Source organism: Geospiza fortis, unplaced genomic scaffold, assembly GCF_000277835.1.
Source record: "Geospiza fortis unplaced genomic scaffold, GeoFor_1.0 scaffold102, whole genome shotgun sequence".
In the NCBI taxonomy this organism is placed as follows: domain Eukaryota; kingdom Metazoa; phylum Chordata; class Aves; order Passeriformes; family Thraupidae; genus Geospiza; species Geospiza fortis.
In genome coordinates this window covers 1,867,578-1,883,551 of record NW_005054373.1, presented here as the reverse complement: position 1 = coordinate 1,883,551, position 15,974 = coordinate 1,867,578, and the positions used below count along the sequence as shown (strand labels likewise).

Genomic DNA, 15,974 nt, shown 5'->3' with positions numbered 1-15,974 from the left:
AGCAGGAATAATGGATTTCTAACAGGGGTTTGAGATCCCACAGTGGTTCAGGGTTTGGGGTTTTTTTGTAGGGATTGGTTTTCTCCCGGTGTTTTTCTAGCAGGAAACTCCATATCCATGGAATTGGGTAATAAAACCCAGGGCCACCAGAGGATCTCCACACAGCAGGAGCTCCACCACGAAGACGAGGACCAGAGCAACTTTTTTGGTTTTGGATGGAATTCTTTGCTTTACAGGCAAAGAAATGCCTGAAAATGCAGCTCACAAGAACATTCTCGTTTATTTGGGTCACAGGAGGGTGATGGTTTTTATAGATTTGTTTTGCAAGACAGAATACATAAAACTAACAGGGAGGAAAAAGCAGGCAAGAAATTCTCCACATCCCTCACTTTTCTGAGACCGATTTCTTGCTGTGCAATCCATGAAACCAGAATATTTTAGCTTTAATCAGGAAACCCTTAAGGATTCTTCTTTTCAGGCAGGATTCTAGATTAAATGATCTGAAGGGTCTTAATAATGGTCCACTAAGAGAATTTTAGTGAAAATCAGGATAAATGGTCGTGGCTTTAGTGAACTGAATATTAAAAATAACCAACAGGCCCAAGGAGGGCAAACAGAGGCTCTTCCCCACCAAAAAAAACCTGAACACCAAAATATTGCTTTCACCAAAATCATCCCAGGAAAACTGCATTCTGCAGGGCACGAGGTGAATCCCAATACAAGAAGCAGCTGATCCAAGTCTAACCCCACAAGAAATGTCCTCTGGACAATCCTGGTCTCCATCTCTCTTGGACAGAAGCAGTGTGAGGAGGTAAAAATGGTGCAAATGAGGCTGTTGGAAGGTTTGCTGAGGGAAAAATAATGTTATTGGTAGAAAAGCAGAGACTGGGCATAAGAGGAGATGTAAATTGAGTGTTTCTAGGGGATTTACTGAAAATTGTCTTCAAGGATGGAACCACATCTGTGGTGAACCAACGCCAACCCTCCCAAACCCAGAGCCAGGCAGACCCTCAGGGCTCCCAGGAGCTCCTGCTTCCTTATCTTCCAAAACTTCCAGGATTTCTTCCTGGTTTGTGGATGGTCCTGGTACAACCTCGAGGTGAAAGTGCCTTCACCCTGCTCAGAACCTCACAGACATTCCCAGGAGGGAATCCATCCCGGAATTACTCATTTGGGGAATGATTTATTTGTGGTGGTACAGCCTGGAGAACACATCCAGCATTCCTGGAGAATTTCCTGCCTCGACAAGATCAATCCAACAATCCTGGAGACCTTTCCTGCCTGGACAAGGAGATCCAACCCCTGGAGAGGGAGCAGGGACAGGGAATACTCACCAGAATTCCTGGCTCTGTGCTGAAGTCTCCTGAGCTCCTCCTGAACTTCAGCTGGAAAATGCAAAGAGGACAAAATTCTGAGTTCACAAACCAGAGGAATGGAGAGGAATTCCCAACTCTACCTGAAAGGACACAGGGAATGGATTCCCACTGGGGGCAGGGAGGGATGGATGGATGGATGGATGGATGGATGGATGGATGGATGGATGGATGGATGGATGGATGGATGGATGGATATTGGGAAGGAACTGTTCCCTGGGAGGGTGGGGAGGCCCTGGAATGGATTTCCCAGAGAAGTTGTGGCTGCTCCATCCCTGGAAGTGTCCAAGGCCCGGTTGGAATAAGCTGGGATAGTGGAAGGTGTCCCTGCCCATGGCAGAAGGTGGATTTGGATGATCCTTAAGGTTCCTTCCCACTCAAACCATTCCATGCTTCCATGATTATTAAAATGTCCAGGCCTGACTTTATTTTTAGGCCTCTCTTTGGGTGCCAAGCTCTTCAAAGTTCCCCCAGGCTGAGGAACAGCACTGAAAAAGGAGCTGAAGAGCAGCCAAATTCCTGGCCTGCTGCAGACCCCGAGCTCCACAAGCTGTGGTTGTCTGCATTGTGCTTCTGTGTCAAGAAATATCCTGAAGAGAAAGAGGAATTTATAGAAAGTGTAACACTTACCAGGGACAACATTCCCAGAAGCTGGGGGTGCTTAACCCTTCCTTTGGTAACAAAAAAAAAAAAATTAAAATTATCCTGGATTCCAACACGTGGGATTTGTGGCCATACCTCATTTATCAATCCATTAAATGCATTATGAGCCATGTATTGGGAATGACCCTGTGGGAAATCAACTGGAAATCAAATACAAAGCAACACCTCCCTCTCTTATTTTCCAAACTCAGTTTTCCAAACCCTGTTTATCAAACTCTTATTTTCCAAACCTTATTTTCCAAAACATGCATCATTAAAATATCCAGGTGACAGCAAAGAGGTTTCCTTTGCACTCAGGATTAGCAAATAGGACAATGGTGTTTGGTCAGAAATCTGTATTAAATTGAAGGTGATTTCACCTGGATCTTGGACGTTGGGGTCAGATGGATGGATCCCACTCTGGGGAATTGCTGGACAAAGGAGGCAGGAGGAACTGAAAGGGAGAGAGCTCAGAATTGTTCACATTACATAAAATTATTTCATACATTCATTACATTTTGCACACTCAAAAATTCAGTTATCCCATTTTTCTTGCACTGGGAATTTAGATAACAAAATGGTCTGGGATTGGGAATTTAGAAAATAAAAGGGTCTGGGATTGGGAATTTAGAAAATAAAATGTCTGAGATTGGGTTCTTCCTTAGAGGCTGAATGTGGATCCAGCCCCAGCTCCTCCAGGACAACATTCCTGCCCAGCCAACCCGGACTCATTCCCAAGGCAGAGCAACTTAGAGCTGCACTATTCATAAATACACATTTATTTTTCATTAGAAATGCGTAATTACAGCATTTTAAAGCATTTTCCCCTAGAAAAGTAGTTAAGCAACAGTACAAACAAAAGTGTTAGTCTTCTGCAAATACAGTTTTCATGACACTGAACAGAAAACACCAGCAAAAGGCCAAGACTTGCTGTCAAGGGATTTTTCCTTTTTTTAAATATTTTCCTTTTTTTTTGTTATAAACACCATAGCAAATAAAAAAAAAGAAAAAAAGACTGTTCCAACAGTGAAAAATATCTGAGCTCTGGAACTTTCCCTAGGTGGCAAAGCAGGTACTGCAGGGCAGCAATACCCCAAACATCTGCAGACATTCCATTTGCACAGGAGGGACCAACGGGATGGCCAGGGATGGAGTCTCACAGTTTGGATGCAGGAGAGTTCTTCCTCTCCCCATGAAAGATTTGTTTTGTCCTCTCTGAGTTTATTTAATTGCAGCCCACGAGGTTTTTTTTGAAGGCCAGCACTTGGATTGGTGTCGTGATGCAGCTCTGACTGAAGCTGGAATTATCCCAGGTGTGGGGGAGCAGGGCATGGCTGGAGGTTCTGAGGTCTGGGAGGTTTTTCCAGCCCTTCCCACTCCATTTCTGGCTGGAGTTCACTGCCAGCTCCCCAACATTCCTCAATCCTCTCACTGGATTTGGATGGCTCCGTGTTCTATCTGCATTTCTGGCTGGATCGCTGATTGAAGGGAATCAGTGCCCTGCGAAGGGGAACGGGACAGCAGGAAATCAATCCAAAACTGCCTTTTATTGGTGTAACCAAGAGAATGAGAGCTTATTATACAAATATAAAGTTCTTGTGAATTCCAGTGGAAAAAATTCCAAAGCAAAATCCGCATGGATGTGGGCTCTGTGACAGTGGGAATGGGAACACGCTCACAAAGGCACCAAAAATAACATCAAGAGCCTCCATGAAGCCTAATGAGGAAGCTGAAATAATGCAATTATGATAAACATCTACAAAATCATGAGTGGCACCAAGGCAATTGTTCCCTCTCTCTTCCCAGGAAAAGAACCAGCTCCAAATAAAGGAAATAAATTCAGAGTCTGGCACCAAACTGAAGCTGTGGAAGGCGCATCCCAACAGAGAGATTTTGGGAACAGGGAGCTGGGAAGGGCACCAAGGATGAGCATGGAAAAAGCAGGAGGGAGTTCTGCAGTGCCAGAGCTGCTGGGGGTGAAATCACCTGTTGGCTTTGTCCTTGGAATTTCCCAGCTGGAGCAGGATAGGATCTAAAAATGCTGATTTTCCCCACTGTAGCCTTTCCTTGGTTAGGGTGAAGTGAGACCAGCACAACTACAGCCAGCTTTTCCTCAGGAAATCCCTCCTGCAGGCCTGACTCTCCTCACTTCCCAAGGAAAACCAGGAAGAATTACAAGTGAGCACAACTGACTGAAACCTCCCAAGGAAAAAGCTCTTTACAAACCAACTCACTGCCTACCAGGAACAACAGGGGAGGGAAAATCCAAATTCCTGTGAGTCAGGAAAGCACCTGCAGAGCTGTGAGAGGGGCAGCCCCCAGAACAGCTGCACTGGCCTGCACAGAGCCCCTCACACCCAAAAAAGCTTCCCCTGCCAGCAGCCATCACAGCATGGACAGAATTCCAAGCCCAGGGCAGGGATTTCAGGATTTTTTCCCTCTGAACTCCCCCTCATTCCAGAGATCTGCCCTTACTGGAGTTTCCCTCATAAACACCTCTAAAGGGTGCTCTGTGCAACACCCTGGCCACAGAATTCTCTCTCTGACAGGATTTTGGTGATAAAAAAGCCTCATTTGAGGTCCTGCTTTATGCTCCAGCCTTGAACCTGCCAAAAGATTCACAAGGGGAGAAAATCCACCAGAATTCTCAGCTTTTAGGTTTTATTACACAGTTCCAGCTTATTTATTATTCAAATTAAAACACCAGAGGTTCAAAATCCTAAAGTGCTGCTCCTAAATTCATTTATTTCCCTCTGCCTTGTTGCCAGTGATTGCATTTGGCTACAGGAATTTTTTCCCCCGTTTAATTTGAAGGGTATTTTATGTTTGCTTAAAAGTTCAATAAATTCATGCCAAGGTGCTGAATAAATCTATGAGATTGCTAAATTGGATAGCACAAAAAAATTAAATAATCCTCAAAGTTTTCTTTCCCGTTTAGAGGAAAAGTGTATTGAGTAAATAGAATTATCAAATATCAGCACAACAGCAACACCAAATATTGATCCAACCTCAGACCTGAAGGGATTACAAGAATTTATATTTGGAATGATGATGGGTTTTTTCCCAAATCTAACAAAATTTACCACCAGCATTGCATCTGAGCACAGAATTTTAATCCAAATATTCTGTATTTCTAGACTTTGCAAACTGCTGTCAAAACATGAAAAGAAGTCAAGCAAAAATCATTCATGAATAGACTGAAAATACAAAATTGAAGTGGATTTTGATCTGTTCCAGCTGAACTCAGAGCAGGGACTCATTTCAGGAAAAAAAGGGGCAGAAAAGTGGTACCTTGTAGTGAGACATGAAATAAATCCACATTTGTGCTGTTTCTAAGAGAGAATTGGCACAGAATCCAACCCAGGTGGAAAATAAATTCCAATTTAATGACCTTTGATTGATAAAGAGCTGCAAAAGCCTTGGGAACCTCTCAGCACCTTGACAAAGAACCAGGTGGAAGTGTCAGGGGATTTTCCCTTCCCTCACATAAGACTTTTCCCCTCAGATGAGAGATCCTTCTCCACAGGAAAATTCTATATTTTTATCCACAAAAAAATCTCCTGAATGATGGATAAACTCAGAGCAGTGCAAACACCAAGTTGGTTTCTCCAGCTCCTTTCCAGATCCTCAGTTTTCACTTGGTGCAAAGTGAGGAAATATTTACGGCTGACTTGTTTTGGGGCTTGTCTGCTTTTCCTTTCCTGTCCTTTTCCTTTTCCTGTCCCACTCCTGTCCTGCTTTCCCTGGAAAGCTCTGGGGTTCAGCACAGTGTAAAATTGACATGGTGCAAAGTGTCCCTGCAGAGGGAGGAGCTCCTGTTGCTCTTGGGAACTCTGCTCCAGAATTCCTTCCTGAGGAGGTGCTGGATAAGGAGGGAAATGTGGGACTTCCCCAGGCTTGGAGTGGGGACAGCAGCATGAGGAACAGCTCTCACTGCCTGCTGTGCTTATCTGGGGTCATGGTCCTTGTGGGTCCTTCCCAGCTCAGGGTATCCCCGTTGTTTGTGGCATTCACATTCTCTGAAAAATCTCTTTGCCCAGGAGTCTTCTCGTAGGAAGCTGAGAAGCCTCAGAGAAAAAAGGAAAACAATTCTTATCTCATTTGCTTCTCCAGTGTTTTGCTCCTTTGGAATGTGTTTGGAGATTGTCTACCCACAGGTGATTGTTCCATTGGATTCTGCTGTGAGTTGTTTTCACTCTTTGGCCAATCAGGGCCAAGCTGTGTCAGGACTCTGGAAAGAGTCACGAGTTTTCATTATTATCTTTTTAGCCTTCTGTAAGTATCCTTTCTGTATCCTTCAGTATAGATTAGTATAGTAGTCTTTAATATAATATAGTATCATAAAATAATAAATTAGCTTTCTGAGAACATGGAGTCAGATTCATCATTCCCTCCTTCATCGGGGCTCCCCGCAAATACAACAGTTGTTCTTGGATTTATTAAATCCACAGGAGCAGCAGTGATGGAGGATCCATAAAACACAAGGCACAATCCCTGCAGAACACCATCAGTGTCCAGAGCAGTGTTAAAAATAAAATATTGACAAGGGCAGTGGCGAGGCAAAAAGAATTCCACAGCCACTTAGAGAAGCCCACAGAGTGGGATTTTCAAAACCACGTGTGACCAAATTCAGAAAAACGTGTTCCAACTGGTTTAAATCAGCTTTGTGGTGCTGTCACCAAAGCTTCAAGCTGATGACAGACTTTTTCTAGCCTCAGCTTCACGGCTGCTCAAACTGATTAAAAACAACCAAAAAAGCCCAAATAATTCCTCCTCAAGCAGAGAGGATCAAGTGTTCACTTCCAACTGGACTTGCTGTTGATCAAAACAACTGGAAAACTGCTGTCAGAACAGGAATGACTTTTCTGAGGGAAACCTCAGTCTGAAAATACTTTTTGGCTGATTGCAGCCACGTTTTTGGTGCTGTCCTTTGTGAGGCTCTCAGCCTTCAGGGACACACCAGTGACCAAAATAACTTCTCCAGAGGCATTGAGCAAGGACAGCAAAACAGGAGCAGTCAAGGATCATTTCTACCTTCAAAAAAATGATGTTTCTTATCATAAATGATGAATTTTATGGTTTGGAAAGAGGATGATGAGCTGCTTGTATTTGTGGGTAGATATAAAACAGATTGGAGAGGAGAGGAGAGGAGGAGAAGGAGAAGGAGGAGGAGGAGGAGAAGAAGGAGAAGGAGGAGGAGGAGGAGGAGGAGAAGGAGAAGGAGAAGGAGAAGGAGAAGGAGAAGGAGAAGGAGAAGGAGAAGGAGAAGGAGAAGGAGAAGGAGAAGGAGAAGGAGAAGGAGAAGGAGAAGGAGAAGGAGAAGGAGAAGGAGAAGGAGAAGGAGAAGGAGAAGGAGAAGGAGAAGGAGAAGGAGAAGGAGAAGGAGAAGGAGAAGGAGAAGGAGAAGGAGGGGTGGCTCATACTTGGCTGGAGGCAGCGTGGTCTGTCACGGGGGTCAGCTGCACGTACTGCACCTGGATGTCGCTGCCCTGCAGCGGGGAGCCGTCCACGCCGCCGGCCGCGGGCTCGGCCGAGGCCACAGCGATCAGTTGAGCCCCCTGCAGCACCTGTGGGAGGGCAGGAGAGACAGGTGAGATGGCAATGCCACCAAGGCAGGCTGCCAGTGATGTTTAAGTTTTAACTTTTCTATTTTCAGCCTCTGCACTGCATTAGTTTATAACTCTGAACTCCATATAAAGTGTTAGTGAGTTCTCACAGCTCAGGCACACAGAACAATCCTTTTCCAGCCCAGAACCAAGGACATCACTGCTGCTTCAGGCCCAAAAGGTGCAAACAGCAGGGAATGGAGGAGAGCAAACTGGGAGGATGGGACTGCATCACCTGGAGCTGGAATTGGACAATTAACCCCAATATGGAAATGGACCAAATCTTAAAAAAGTGTGAAAACTCGTGATCTGCTGTCCATCTTGGGTGCATCTTGGGTGTAGCCCTGGCTGGGCTCTTGTAATGCCCAAAATGTATCCTTTGAAAACCTTTTAATAAATGTCTATTTTATTCCTTTAATTCTGTCTAGCCCCTGTTCTAGGCAGCCTCTCAAGGCATCAGGAGGAGCACAGAGAGCAACTGGGCCCAACTCCCTGCCCAGCAGGGCTGATGCCTTAAGAGTTTAGTTTTTGTATTTTTCAAATCCTGTACAGCATTAAAGCATAGCTCTGAACTCCATATAAAATGTAGTTAAGTGTCTTCACGTTTGGGTCAGACCATCTCCCAGACCAGGAATACCCCCTGAACCATCCAGAGAAATCCAACCAGGAACACCCCATGAACCATCCGAACAAATCCAACCAGAAACACCCCAAAAACCACCCAAACAAATGCAGCTCCAACACCAAAAGCCACTAAAGGAACCACAAGAGAAGCTGTCCCTCAGTCCCAGTTGCTCCCAGTAGGGTTTCCCACAAAACACAGAGCACATGGATTCCCATACTGCATGCTCAATGCATTTGGTCTTGTGGGATTGACAATTATGTTAATTTTGACAAGTTAATTGGGACTGAGTGACAGATCCTGCTGTGAGTGTGATACCACCAGAAATCACTGAGCAAGGTTTTCCTGCATGAACACCCAAATGCAAGATATTCCTTCCCACAGCCAAGGCATTCATTACAGCAATGTTTATATTCATATCAATAGGAAGGTGTAGATTTAGGAATTCCTAATTAATGCTGATGTTTATCCCATCTGCATTTGGCTGGAGAAGACAGTAAGTCCCTCACAGTCTTCAAACCCACAGAAAAACTGATCCACCTCAAAGCACTTAAAAATGGGCTTGGGATAAACTCATTTTAATTCCCTTTTTGAAACAAAAATCAGAATAAAATAAATGTATATAAAAAAACAACAAGTCCCCCTTGCATTTCTCAAACCCAGTCCCACATCCAAGTTTAATTTTTATGAGCCACAAATGTGGGATTTCTAAACATTCAAACACAACGAACAAAAGGAATCTTTCAAACCAAAAGAAGAGAAGAAAGAGCAAAAAATAACATTGTTCACAAAGGTTCTGCTGACCAAAGGATGATTTCTCAGCTGATCTGAGGGTGGGTGGCCATGGATGAGGGGCTGGACCCGAATTTCCCCTGTGAGTGTGGGAGGAAGAGGAGGTGACCTCCAGGAATGACCTCCAGGGTGTTGTCAGGATTTTATTGGGATCTTGGGTGTTCTGAGACAGCACCAAGCTGCTCAAGGATGTCCCAGTCTGCTCTGAAGGAATAAGCAGAATTCTCTCCTCCCACAGTATTAGTTTTGGAAGCACCCCATGCTGTCAGGATCACCCTTTGTCCTACTGATCCCCTGCAGATTTAAAATTACTTTTTTCTCATTTATTTCTTAACTGGAATATTCAGAAGGGCTGGAAGTGACTGAACAACCCCATGAGCACAGAGTCCTGGAAGAGCTGGAGCACCTGGGAGAGTGGCGTCCCTGTCCATGACATGGGGTGGGATGGGATGACCCCAATGTCCCTTCCAACCCAACCATTCTGGGATTCTGGGATTCTCCCCCTGTGTCATCCCACTGACCTCAATCTCTGCCTTTCTCTTCAGGTTCTTCCCTCTCCTCTCCCCTTTTCTCCCCTCTGTCATACTCTCTTCAAAGTCTTGGTGATTTGGGACATGAAAACAATTGATCTCCCAAATTTCTCTATTTTGACCCTTCTTCAGTGAGATGTTTACCACACAAAACATAATAAAATGAATATTAATAATGAAAACCAGCTACTTTCTCTGCTCTCTTTCTTTCCATGTCAAGTCCATTTTATCCCATAACAAATAATTCCCATTTAACATTGAACTGCCAAGGCATGAAAGAGAATTTTTCAAAAAGAATAAAATATAAGAAATTTTCTTTCAACTTCTTCCAAAATTATTCAAATTTGTTTAAATTCCTATCACATCCTTTGAACCTGCTAAACCCCCTTTTTGAACCTTCTAAAAACACATTTTAAACCTTCTAAACCCCATTTTTGAACCATTCTTGCTACTGTCGTGAGCTCTTTTATTAATCTGAGCAAGCACATGTGTTTGCCTACCTATAAAAATCTCAAAAATAAGATATATTGGGTTTTAGTGCCTTTTTTCCATGTTTTTTCCCCATTTCTACAGCAGAAATGCAGTAAAAGGAGATGTTTCTTTAAAGCAAAGTGAGGTTTGGAATCTCAGGAGGAGTGGATGTTTCTGGAAGCTGAAAATCCTGAGACACTGATGGCCAAACACATTCAAATGACAAACACAGCTCCTCCAAATGATAAGAAGCTCTGCTGATAAGAGTTCCCTTCAAAAAGATAACTCCCTGTCCCTGATTCTTTTCAGTCTGAAACTTTTGGAGCCTTAAACTAAAACCATCTCCTGCATTTAATGCCAGCAAAACATTCATTTAGTGGCTCACATCCTCAAATATTCCACTCTGAAGGAAATGCAGGGGTGTGGGATAAAGGCTTTGCAGAAAATCCCACTGCAAAAGCTTTCAGGTGCTTTACTCCCATTAATATCCCAATTAATTGCTCTGGAAACAAAAGTGTGTTGGGTTAAAGTAAAACAAAATAAAAAAGCATCCACTGCTCTTAAAGTGAGGGAATTTCATGAGCTGCTTCCTTGGAGACCTTCCCTTCCCCAACAACAACTTGCACCTAAATTTGTTCTTTCTTTCTGACATGAAAGGTGCCGATATGAAAATAAATCCAGCATAAATCAAAGCAGTTCAGAGTGGAGGAACTGTCCCTGCTGTGCATTTCTGGGAGTGCTGAGTGGAACCTTGCAAAAAGTGACCTTAAATCTGTCAAAGCTTCATTAGGGAACCCCCAGCAGAGCCATTGAACAGGGAGCACCTCCTGGAAATCCCCCAAAATCACAGGCATGGAAAAGGAAACTGATTTCAGCTCCAGGGAGTGGGGAGAAACCAAAAGGAGAATCCCAGAATGTGTTTGTAGCAGGGGCATTATTTAATTGTGCAAGAAGAATAAACCATCCCAGCTGTGAGATTCCCCTCCTGTCCTGGAGAAATGCAGGAACACAACCTGCAGCCACCTAAATGTCCCCAAAATGTCCTTTTTCCTGCCTGCCATGGTCGGGTGGAGTGAGAGGAGTGATGGTAAAGTGTGGCTTTGCTTTGATTTCTGGCAGGGATGGTTCAGGCCCTGAACAATGATGTCAAATGCATCAAATCCAAACACAGATTTCCACTGAAAATCCACTTGAAACCAGCACACGTGCAAAGGTTAATTATAATTACAATTAATTGGCAGTTTGAGTGCAGATGGAATTTCAGTAGAAATGACTGGTTATGGAAACAGGAGTTATCTCATTCCCCTCCCTGTATCAAATTCAAGGGGATAGTGGGAAGAAAGGAAATCTGGATGGTTCCTCTGACTCATCTGCTCTGAGATCCTCCCAGGGAATTGTGCTCCAAGGGAAACTCCTCAGGATGGCTCTGGAGTTATCTGAGGGCTCTTCCCAAAACCAACCTGCACTTCAGAGGGATGGAGCACCTCTCCTACAGGGAAAGCCTGGGGGAACTGGGGTTGTACGACTTGGAGAAGCTTCAGGGTGACCAAACTGTGACCTTGCAGTGCCTGAAGGGGCCCCAAGAAAGATGAGGAGAGACTTTGGGCAAGGGATGGAGGGATAGGACACAGGGAATGGCGCCCGGTGCCAGAGGGCAGGGATGGATGGGATATTGGGATGGAATTCCTCCCTGTGAGGGTGGGGGGGTGCTGGAATGGAATTCCGAGAGAATTTCTGACTTCCCCATCCCTGGAAACATCCCCTGGACGGGGCTTGGAGCAACCTGGGATAGTGGAAGGTGTCCCATGGCAGGGGTGGATCTGGGGGAGCTTTAAGGTCCCTCAGGAGTCCCCAAATCTACACAATTGCAAGAGTTTGTGAAGAAATGGTTCAGTGCCAGCAGCAAGCACAGCAAAACCCATGGAACTGCCTCCCAGAGGAAGAGTTTTCAGGAATGGGCAATTCCAGATCTCTAGGATAATTCACTGTTCTGAGCAATACTAAAGAAGCCTTTGGCTTAATTTCTTTTTTCCAGAAGAATGTTATTGTTGGGTTTTATTCGATGTACAACTGAGTAATGGTTGGATAATCCAGAGAAAAATACTCCAGAGTCAGGGAAATCTTCCTAAACTGGAGCTTCTGAGTGCAAGAGCTCAAGGAAGGAGTCAAAGGGTGATGCAGACTCCTGCAAGTGACCAGCACTGGGAGAGGAGAGGTCATGCCAAGGAATAACTGAGGGTCACTCACACAGCATCTGCCCGGTGGGAAATCTGTGAGTGCCATGACCCAGGCAGGAGGGAGAGGATCCCTCCTTCCTGAAGGAATGGCTCCCTTTCCATCCAAATGTGGCAAATCCCTGCTTGTCTGAAAAACACAAACCTGCCTTGAAATGGCACCCTGCTCTCCAATTCCTGGTGGGATTATTTCTGCTGGAAACAAAAGGCCAGGAGAAATGCTGGGGTATTTTCAGCACTCCCCATGACATTCTGCTGAAGGCTTTCAGGCAATTGCAGCAGGAAGAGCATCCCATCTTTTCCTAAATAAATTCAGAGGAGGATTTGGCCTCTCAGCGCTGCTGAGAAGCTCCGTCCCCTCCAATGAGGCTGGCAGTAAATATGCCACTTAAAAAGAGTCTGAGCAGATCACTGAGGATCTCCCCAAATCCCACACAGCTGGGAGATGTCTGCTCCAATCCCTCACTCTGCCCTCAGAAGGGTCATTGCACTTCAATTCCAGAAAGAAAAGAGATTTAGGGGGAGCTGCAAATGTTTACATCATAACTGGCAGTGGGGTTTTTTTTTTTAATAGAAGCAAAATAACATCTGAAAGTTTGGCTCTTGTTGCCAGAGTAACGAAACACTGCTCCTACTGCCCCCGACAGGATCCCATTAACCAGGAGAAATATGGATGGGAAAACGAGCACGGAGACACAGAGAACTTCTAGGATTGCACAGCTCAGGAAAAGGCCTAAGAAAATGAATCTTCTCCCTCCTCCACTTGAATTCTGGAATGATGTCACCAGCTGGAGTTCCATCCATCAGGATCAGAAGTTTGTGGTGGCTTCAAAGGAAAAGCAGGAGGAGGATGGTGGGACAAACCAAAGTGAGGAGCCTGAGCTGTAAATCAGAAGCTGGAGAAAGTTCTAAGCCAGTGCTTGTCAATTAAAGAGCACTTAAAGGAGCAAACAGTGCTCTGGAGAATTACCTGAATTACAATAATGAGTTTCTAACAGAAAATTGCACCAAAAAACCCCTGCTCTGGATATAATTCATGGAAAAAAATTCCCAAGGACAAGGAAAAGCGGAAATTTGACCCAAGTTTAAGAGCAGACTCGGGCCCTCAGGGTTTGTTCTCTTTAACAGCCCCACTCCTTTGGGAAGATGCTCCCTGATTTCCTGGACAGGGAAGGAATGCAGAGCCTGGAGCTGTCTGTTGTCTTTGGTTTTCCTTTCCCACCCAAATCTCGTGACAGGAGTGACAGAGCTCTACTGAACACGAGGAGTTCTCTGTGTTATAGGGGGTATTTCCATGTGGAGGGGGAATATGAATCCCAGAATTTCAGCTAAAAACAACCATATGGGCTTTGGAATGAAAACCATATGAGAGAACACCTGCACTTCTCCAAACCCTCCTACAAAAGCTACAGATACTTGTAGGAAAGGAATTAAAACACTCAACTCCAGCTCCAATCCTGGCTTTTATCTGCTAGGAAAGTTCATGTCCAAGGAGTCCAGAGGAACAGAAGTTTTATCTATTTTATTTCAATTACTGGCAGTGGGCAAGGTGAGTGTGGCTCTGGCAGTGACCAGAACTCAGAGCAGATGGGCTGGATATTAAAAGTGATCCATCATCTCCCACCCCAGAAAATCATCTCTGATGTCCAAAGCCTTTTCCTGAAGAAAAGCAATTAGGAGAGCTGATGGATTTCCTCCATGGAGGTGGATGTTGTTCCACACGGCCGCTGTAGTTTTTAAAATATTGGGTTTTGATGGATTTAATAAGATCAGAATCAGCACAAATCAGCACTCTCAGATTCCCAGCAGGGCTCACAGATAAGCCATGAATTATCTCCATTTTCTCCACCTGAGGCCACATCATTTCTGCTGGAATTCCACAGGTGCTTTTCTTTTGCCAAGGCACTAAGTGGACAAATGTTTCCAATCCCCTGGACAAAAGCTTGGGAATTGGTGCTTCTTTCACACCAAGCATTTGCAATGATGCAAATGTTCTTTTTCTAATTTCCAGCCATAAAATAGAAATGACTCCTCAGAGAGTGTCAGTTTGTTTAAGTCATGTACTACAAGTTCTGGGACTGCCCACGATGCTTTCCCAATTTTGCAAATGAATTTGTGATTCCTTGAATTAATTTCCTCCTTTATGGACTTGTCTCAAGTTGAAGCCAGTGGCCTGACATGTAAGAATTGTACAAATCCTTCAAAAATGGGATTTGCCAATTACATTCCACATTGAGCCCGCAAATAAAATCCTTGTTCTGGAAGGGATTTTTAAAATTTAAAAGTTTTTTCTGCTTACATGGAAAGCAGTCCCAGAGAAATTCAGATTTTAGCAGGGAACCAAAGCTCTGTTTCAAACGGGAACAAAGAGGAACAAGAAGGGATTTGTTTATCCACTGCACTTCCTGCATCGCTTCGAAAACTGCATCGAGTCATTCTAAAGCCATTAGGTAACACATCCACCCTGCTCTGCTATAAATCATTAAAATCTCTTTGCTTTGGGAGTGGAAAACAATTGGCACAGGCGTGGAGTGCCTGTTCTCCCCCGTGGATTAAACTCCAACCATATGTGAGTTGTCAGGGCAGTTTTACCCTTGCCGGGGCTCTCCGAGGTTCTGTGCTCTCCTCACCCCTCTGTTCACCCTTTGTGCTCATTTTCCTCTCCAGCCACATCCAGAGGATGCAATTACAGGAACCAGAACATCTCTGAATCTCTGGCTTTGCTGTAGAGCTCCAAGTTTCACCTACGTGGAGCTCCCAGCCATCCCTGGCCTGTGCTTGAACCTCGCTCTCCCATCCAGCAAGAAATTTCTATTTTGCTACCAGCTGAGCCTCCAGGCCAGCCAAAGGTCTTTAATTCCCCTCTCCAGATTGCATTTGCATACATGTTAAACTTTCCCAGCGTCATTTGCATGTTTGAAAAGGCATTTTGGAAGGCCTCTCCATTTGATTTTATTTTTTTTCCTGCAGTGTGAGTTTGAAGCAGACATCAAGGAGAGCTCTGGACCCAGAAGTGTTGTTTGCTCTGAGTCCACATCTGCTTTTCCCCAAGCCATTGCCAGTTCTGGAGCTCACTTTAATACCCAGCTGGGATAACGTAAAATGAGGATAGAACCTCAAATAAAGGCTGGGAGCACATATTTGTGCTCAGGAATAGTTGTGTGCAGCCAGTTCAGCTTCACTCATATTCTACCCACTGAAATTTGCTCTCAATGGAGGGAAAAGGGGGGGAAATCCACCCTAAAACGAGCCCTGTGTGTGTGTGGCCACAGGAGTGGAAGTGGAACTAAAACTCACCAGAGCTGTAAAAAATCCACCTTTAGAAGGTTAAAATGTCTTATTTTTACAATCAACCTCTCAGTTCTGAAAGCAAAAATGTGGTTTTCTCCAAGCAGCAAACACAGAATGTTCCCTGGGCTGCGGGGAGTCTTCTCCTTCCACAACTCCAAACTTTCCTCTAATCCATGGGAAATCTGGTAAGAAATTTTTTAATTCTTAGGACACTCCAGCTATTGGAGTAGAGAGTGAAATGCTGGACAAAGAGGGCTGAATACAAGGATTAATTCTATACAAACCATCATTTTTTGGCAGCTTCGGTGGCCCAAACATCCATCAGGAGTTGGGCAGCAATAAAAGTGAAAACCTGATAAGGTAATCCCAAAAGCTGTGCAGAGGGAAGGAGCACAAGCTGTCGCTGACAGGGA

General features: G+C 44.5%; 1 protein-coding gene across 2 annotated transcripts in view; it reads right to left on the bottom strand.

The window, feature by feature from the left end:
* Positions 1 to 2,771: 2,771 nt before the first annotated feature.
* The window catches only part of BANP (BTG3 associated nuclear protein), a 99,851-nt gene continuing 86,648 nt past the window's right edge, over positions 2,772 to 15,974 (bottom strand). For both annotated transcript variants that reach the window (XM_031060174.1, XM_005424771.3), the window contains exons 11-12: positions 7,439 to 7,582; positions 2,772 to 3,515 (exon numbers count right to left, since the gene is read on the bottom strand). In XM_031060174.1, the coding sequence (XP_030916034.1) occupies positions 3,444 to 3,515; positions 7,439 to 7,582 (216 nt within the window). In that variant the 3' untranslated portion in view covers positions 2,772 to 3,443. The remainder of the gene's footprint in view (positions 3,516 to 7,438; positions 7,583 to 15,974) is intronic.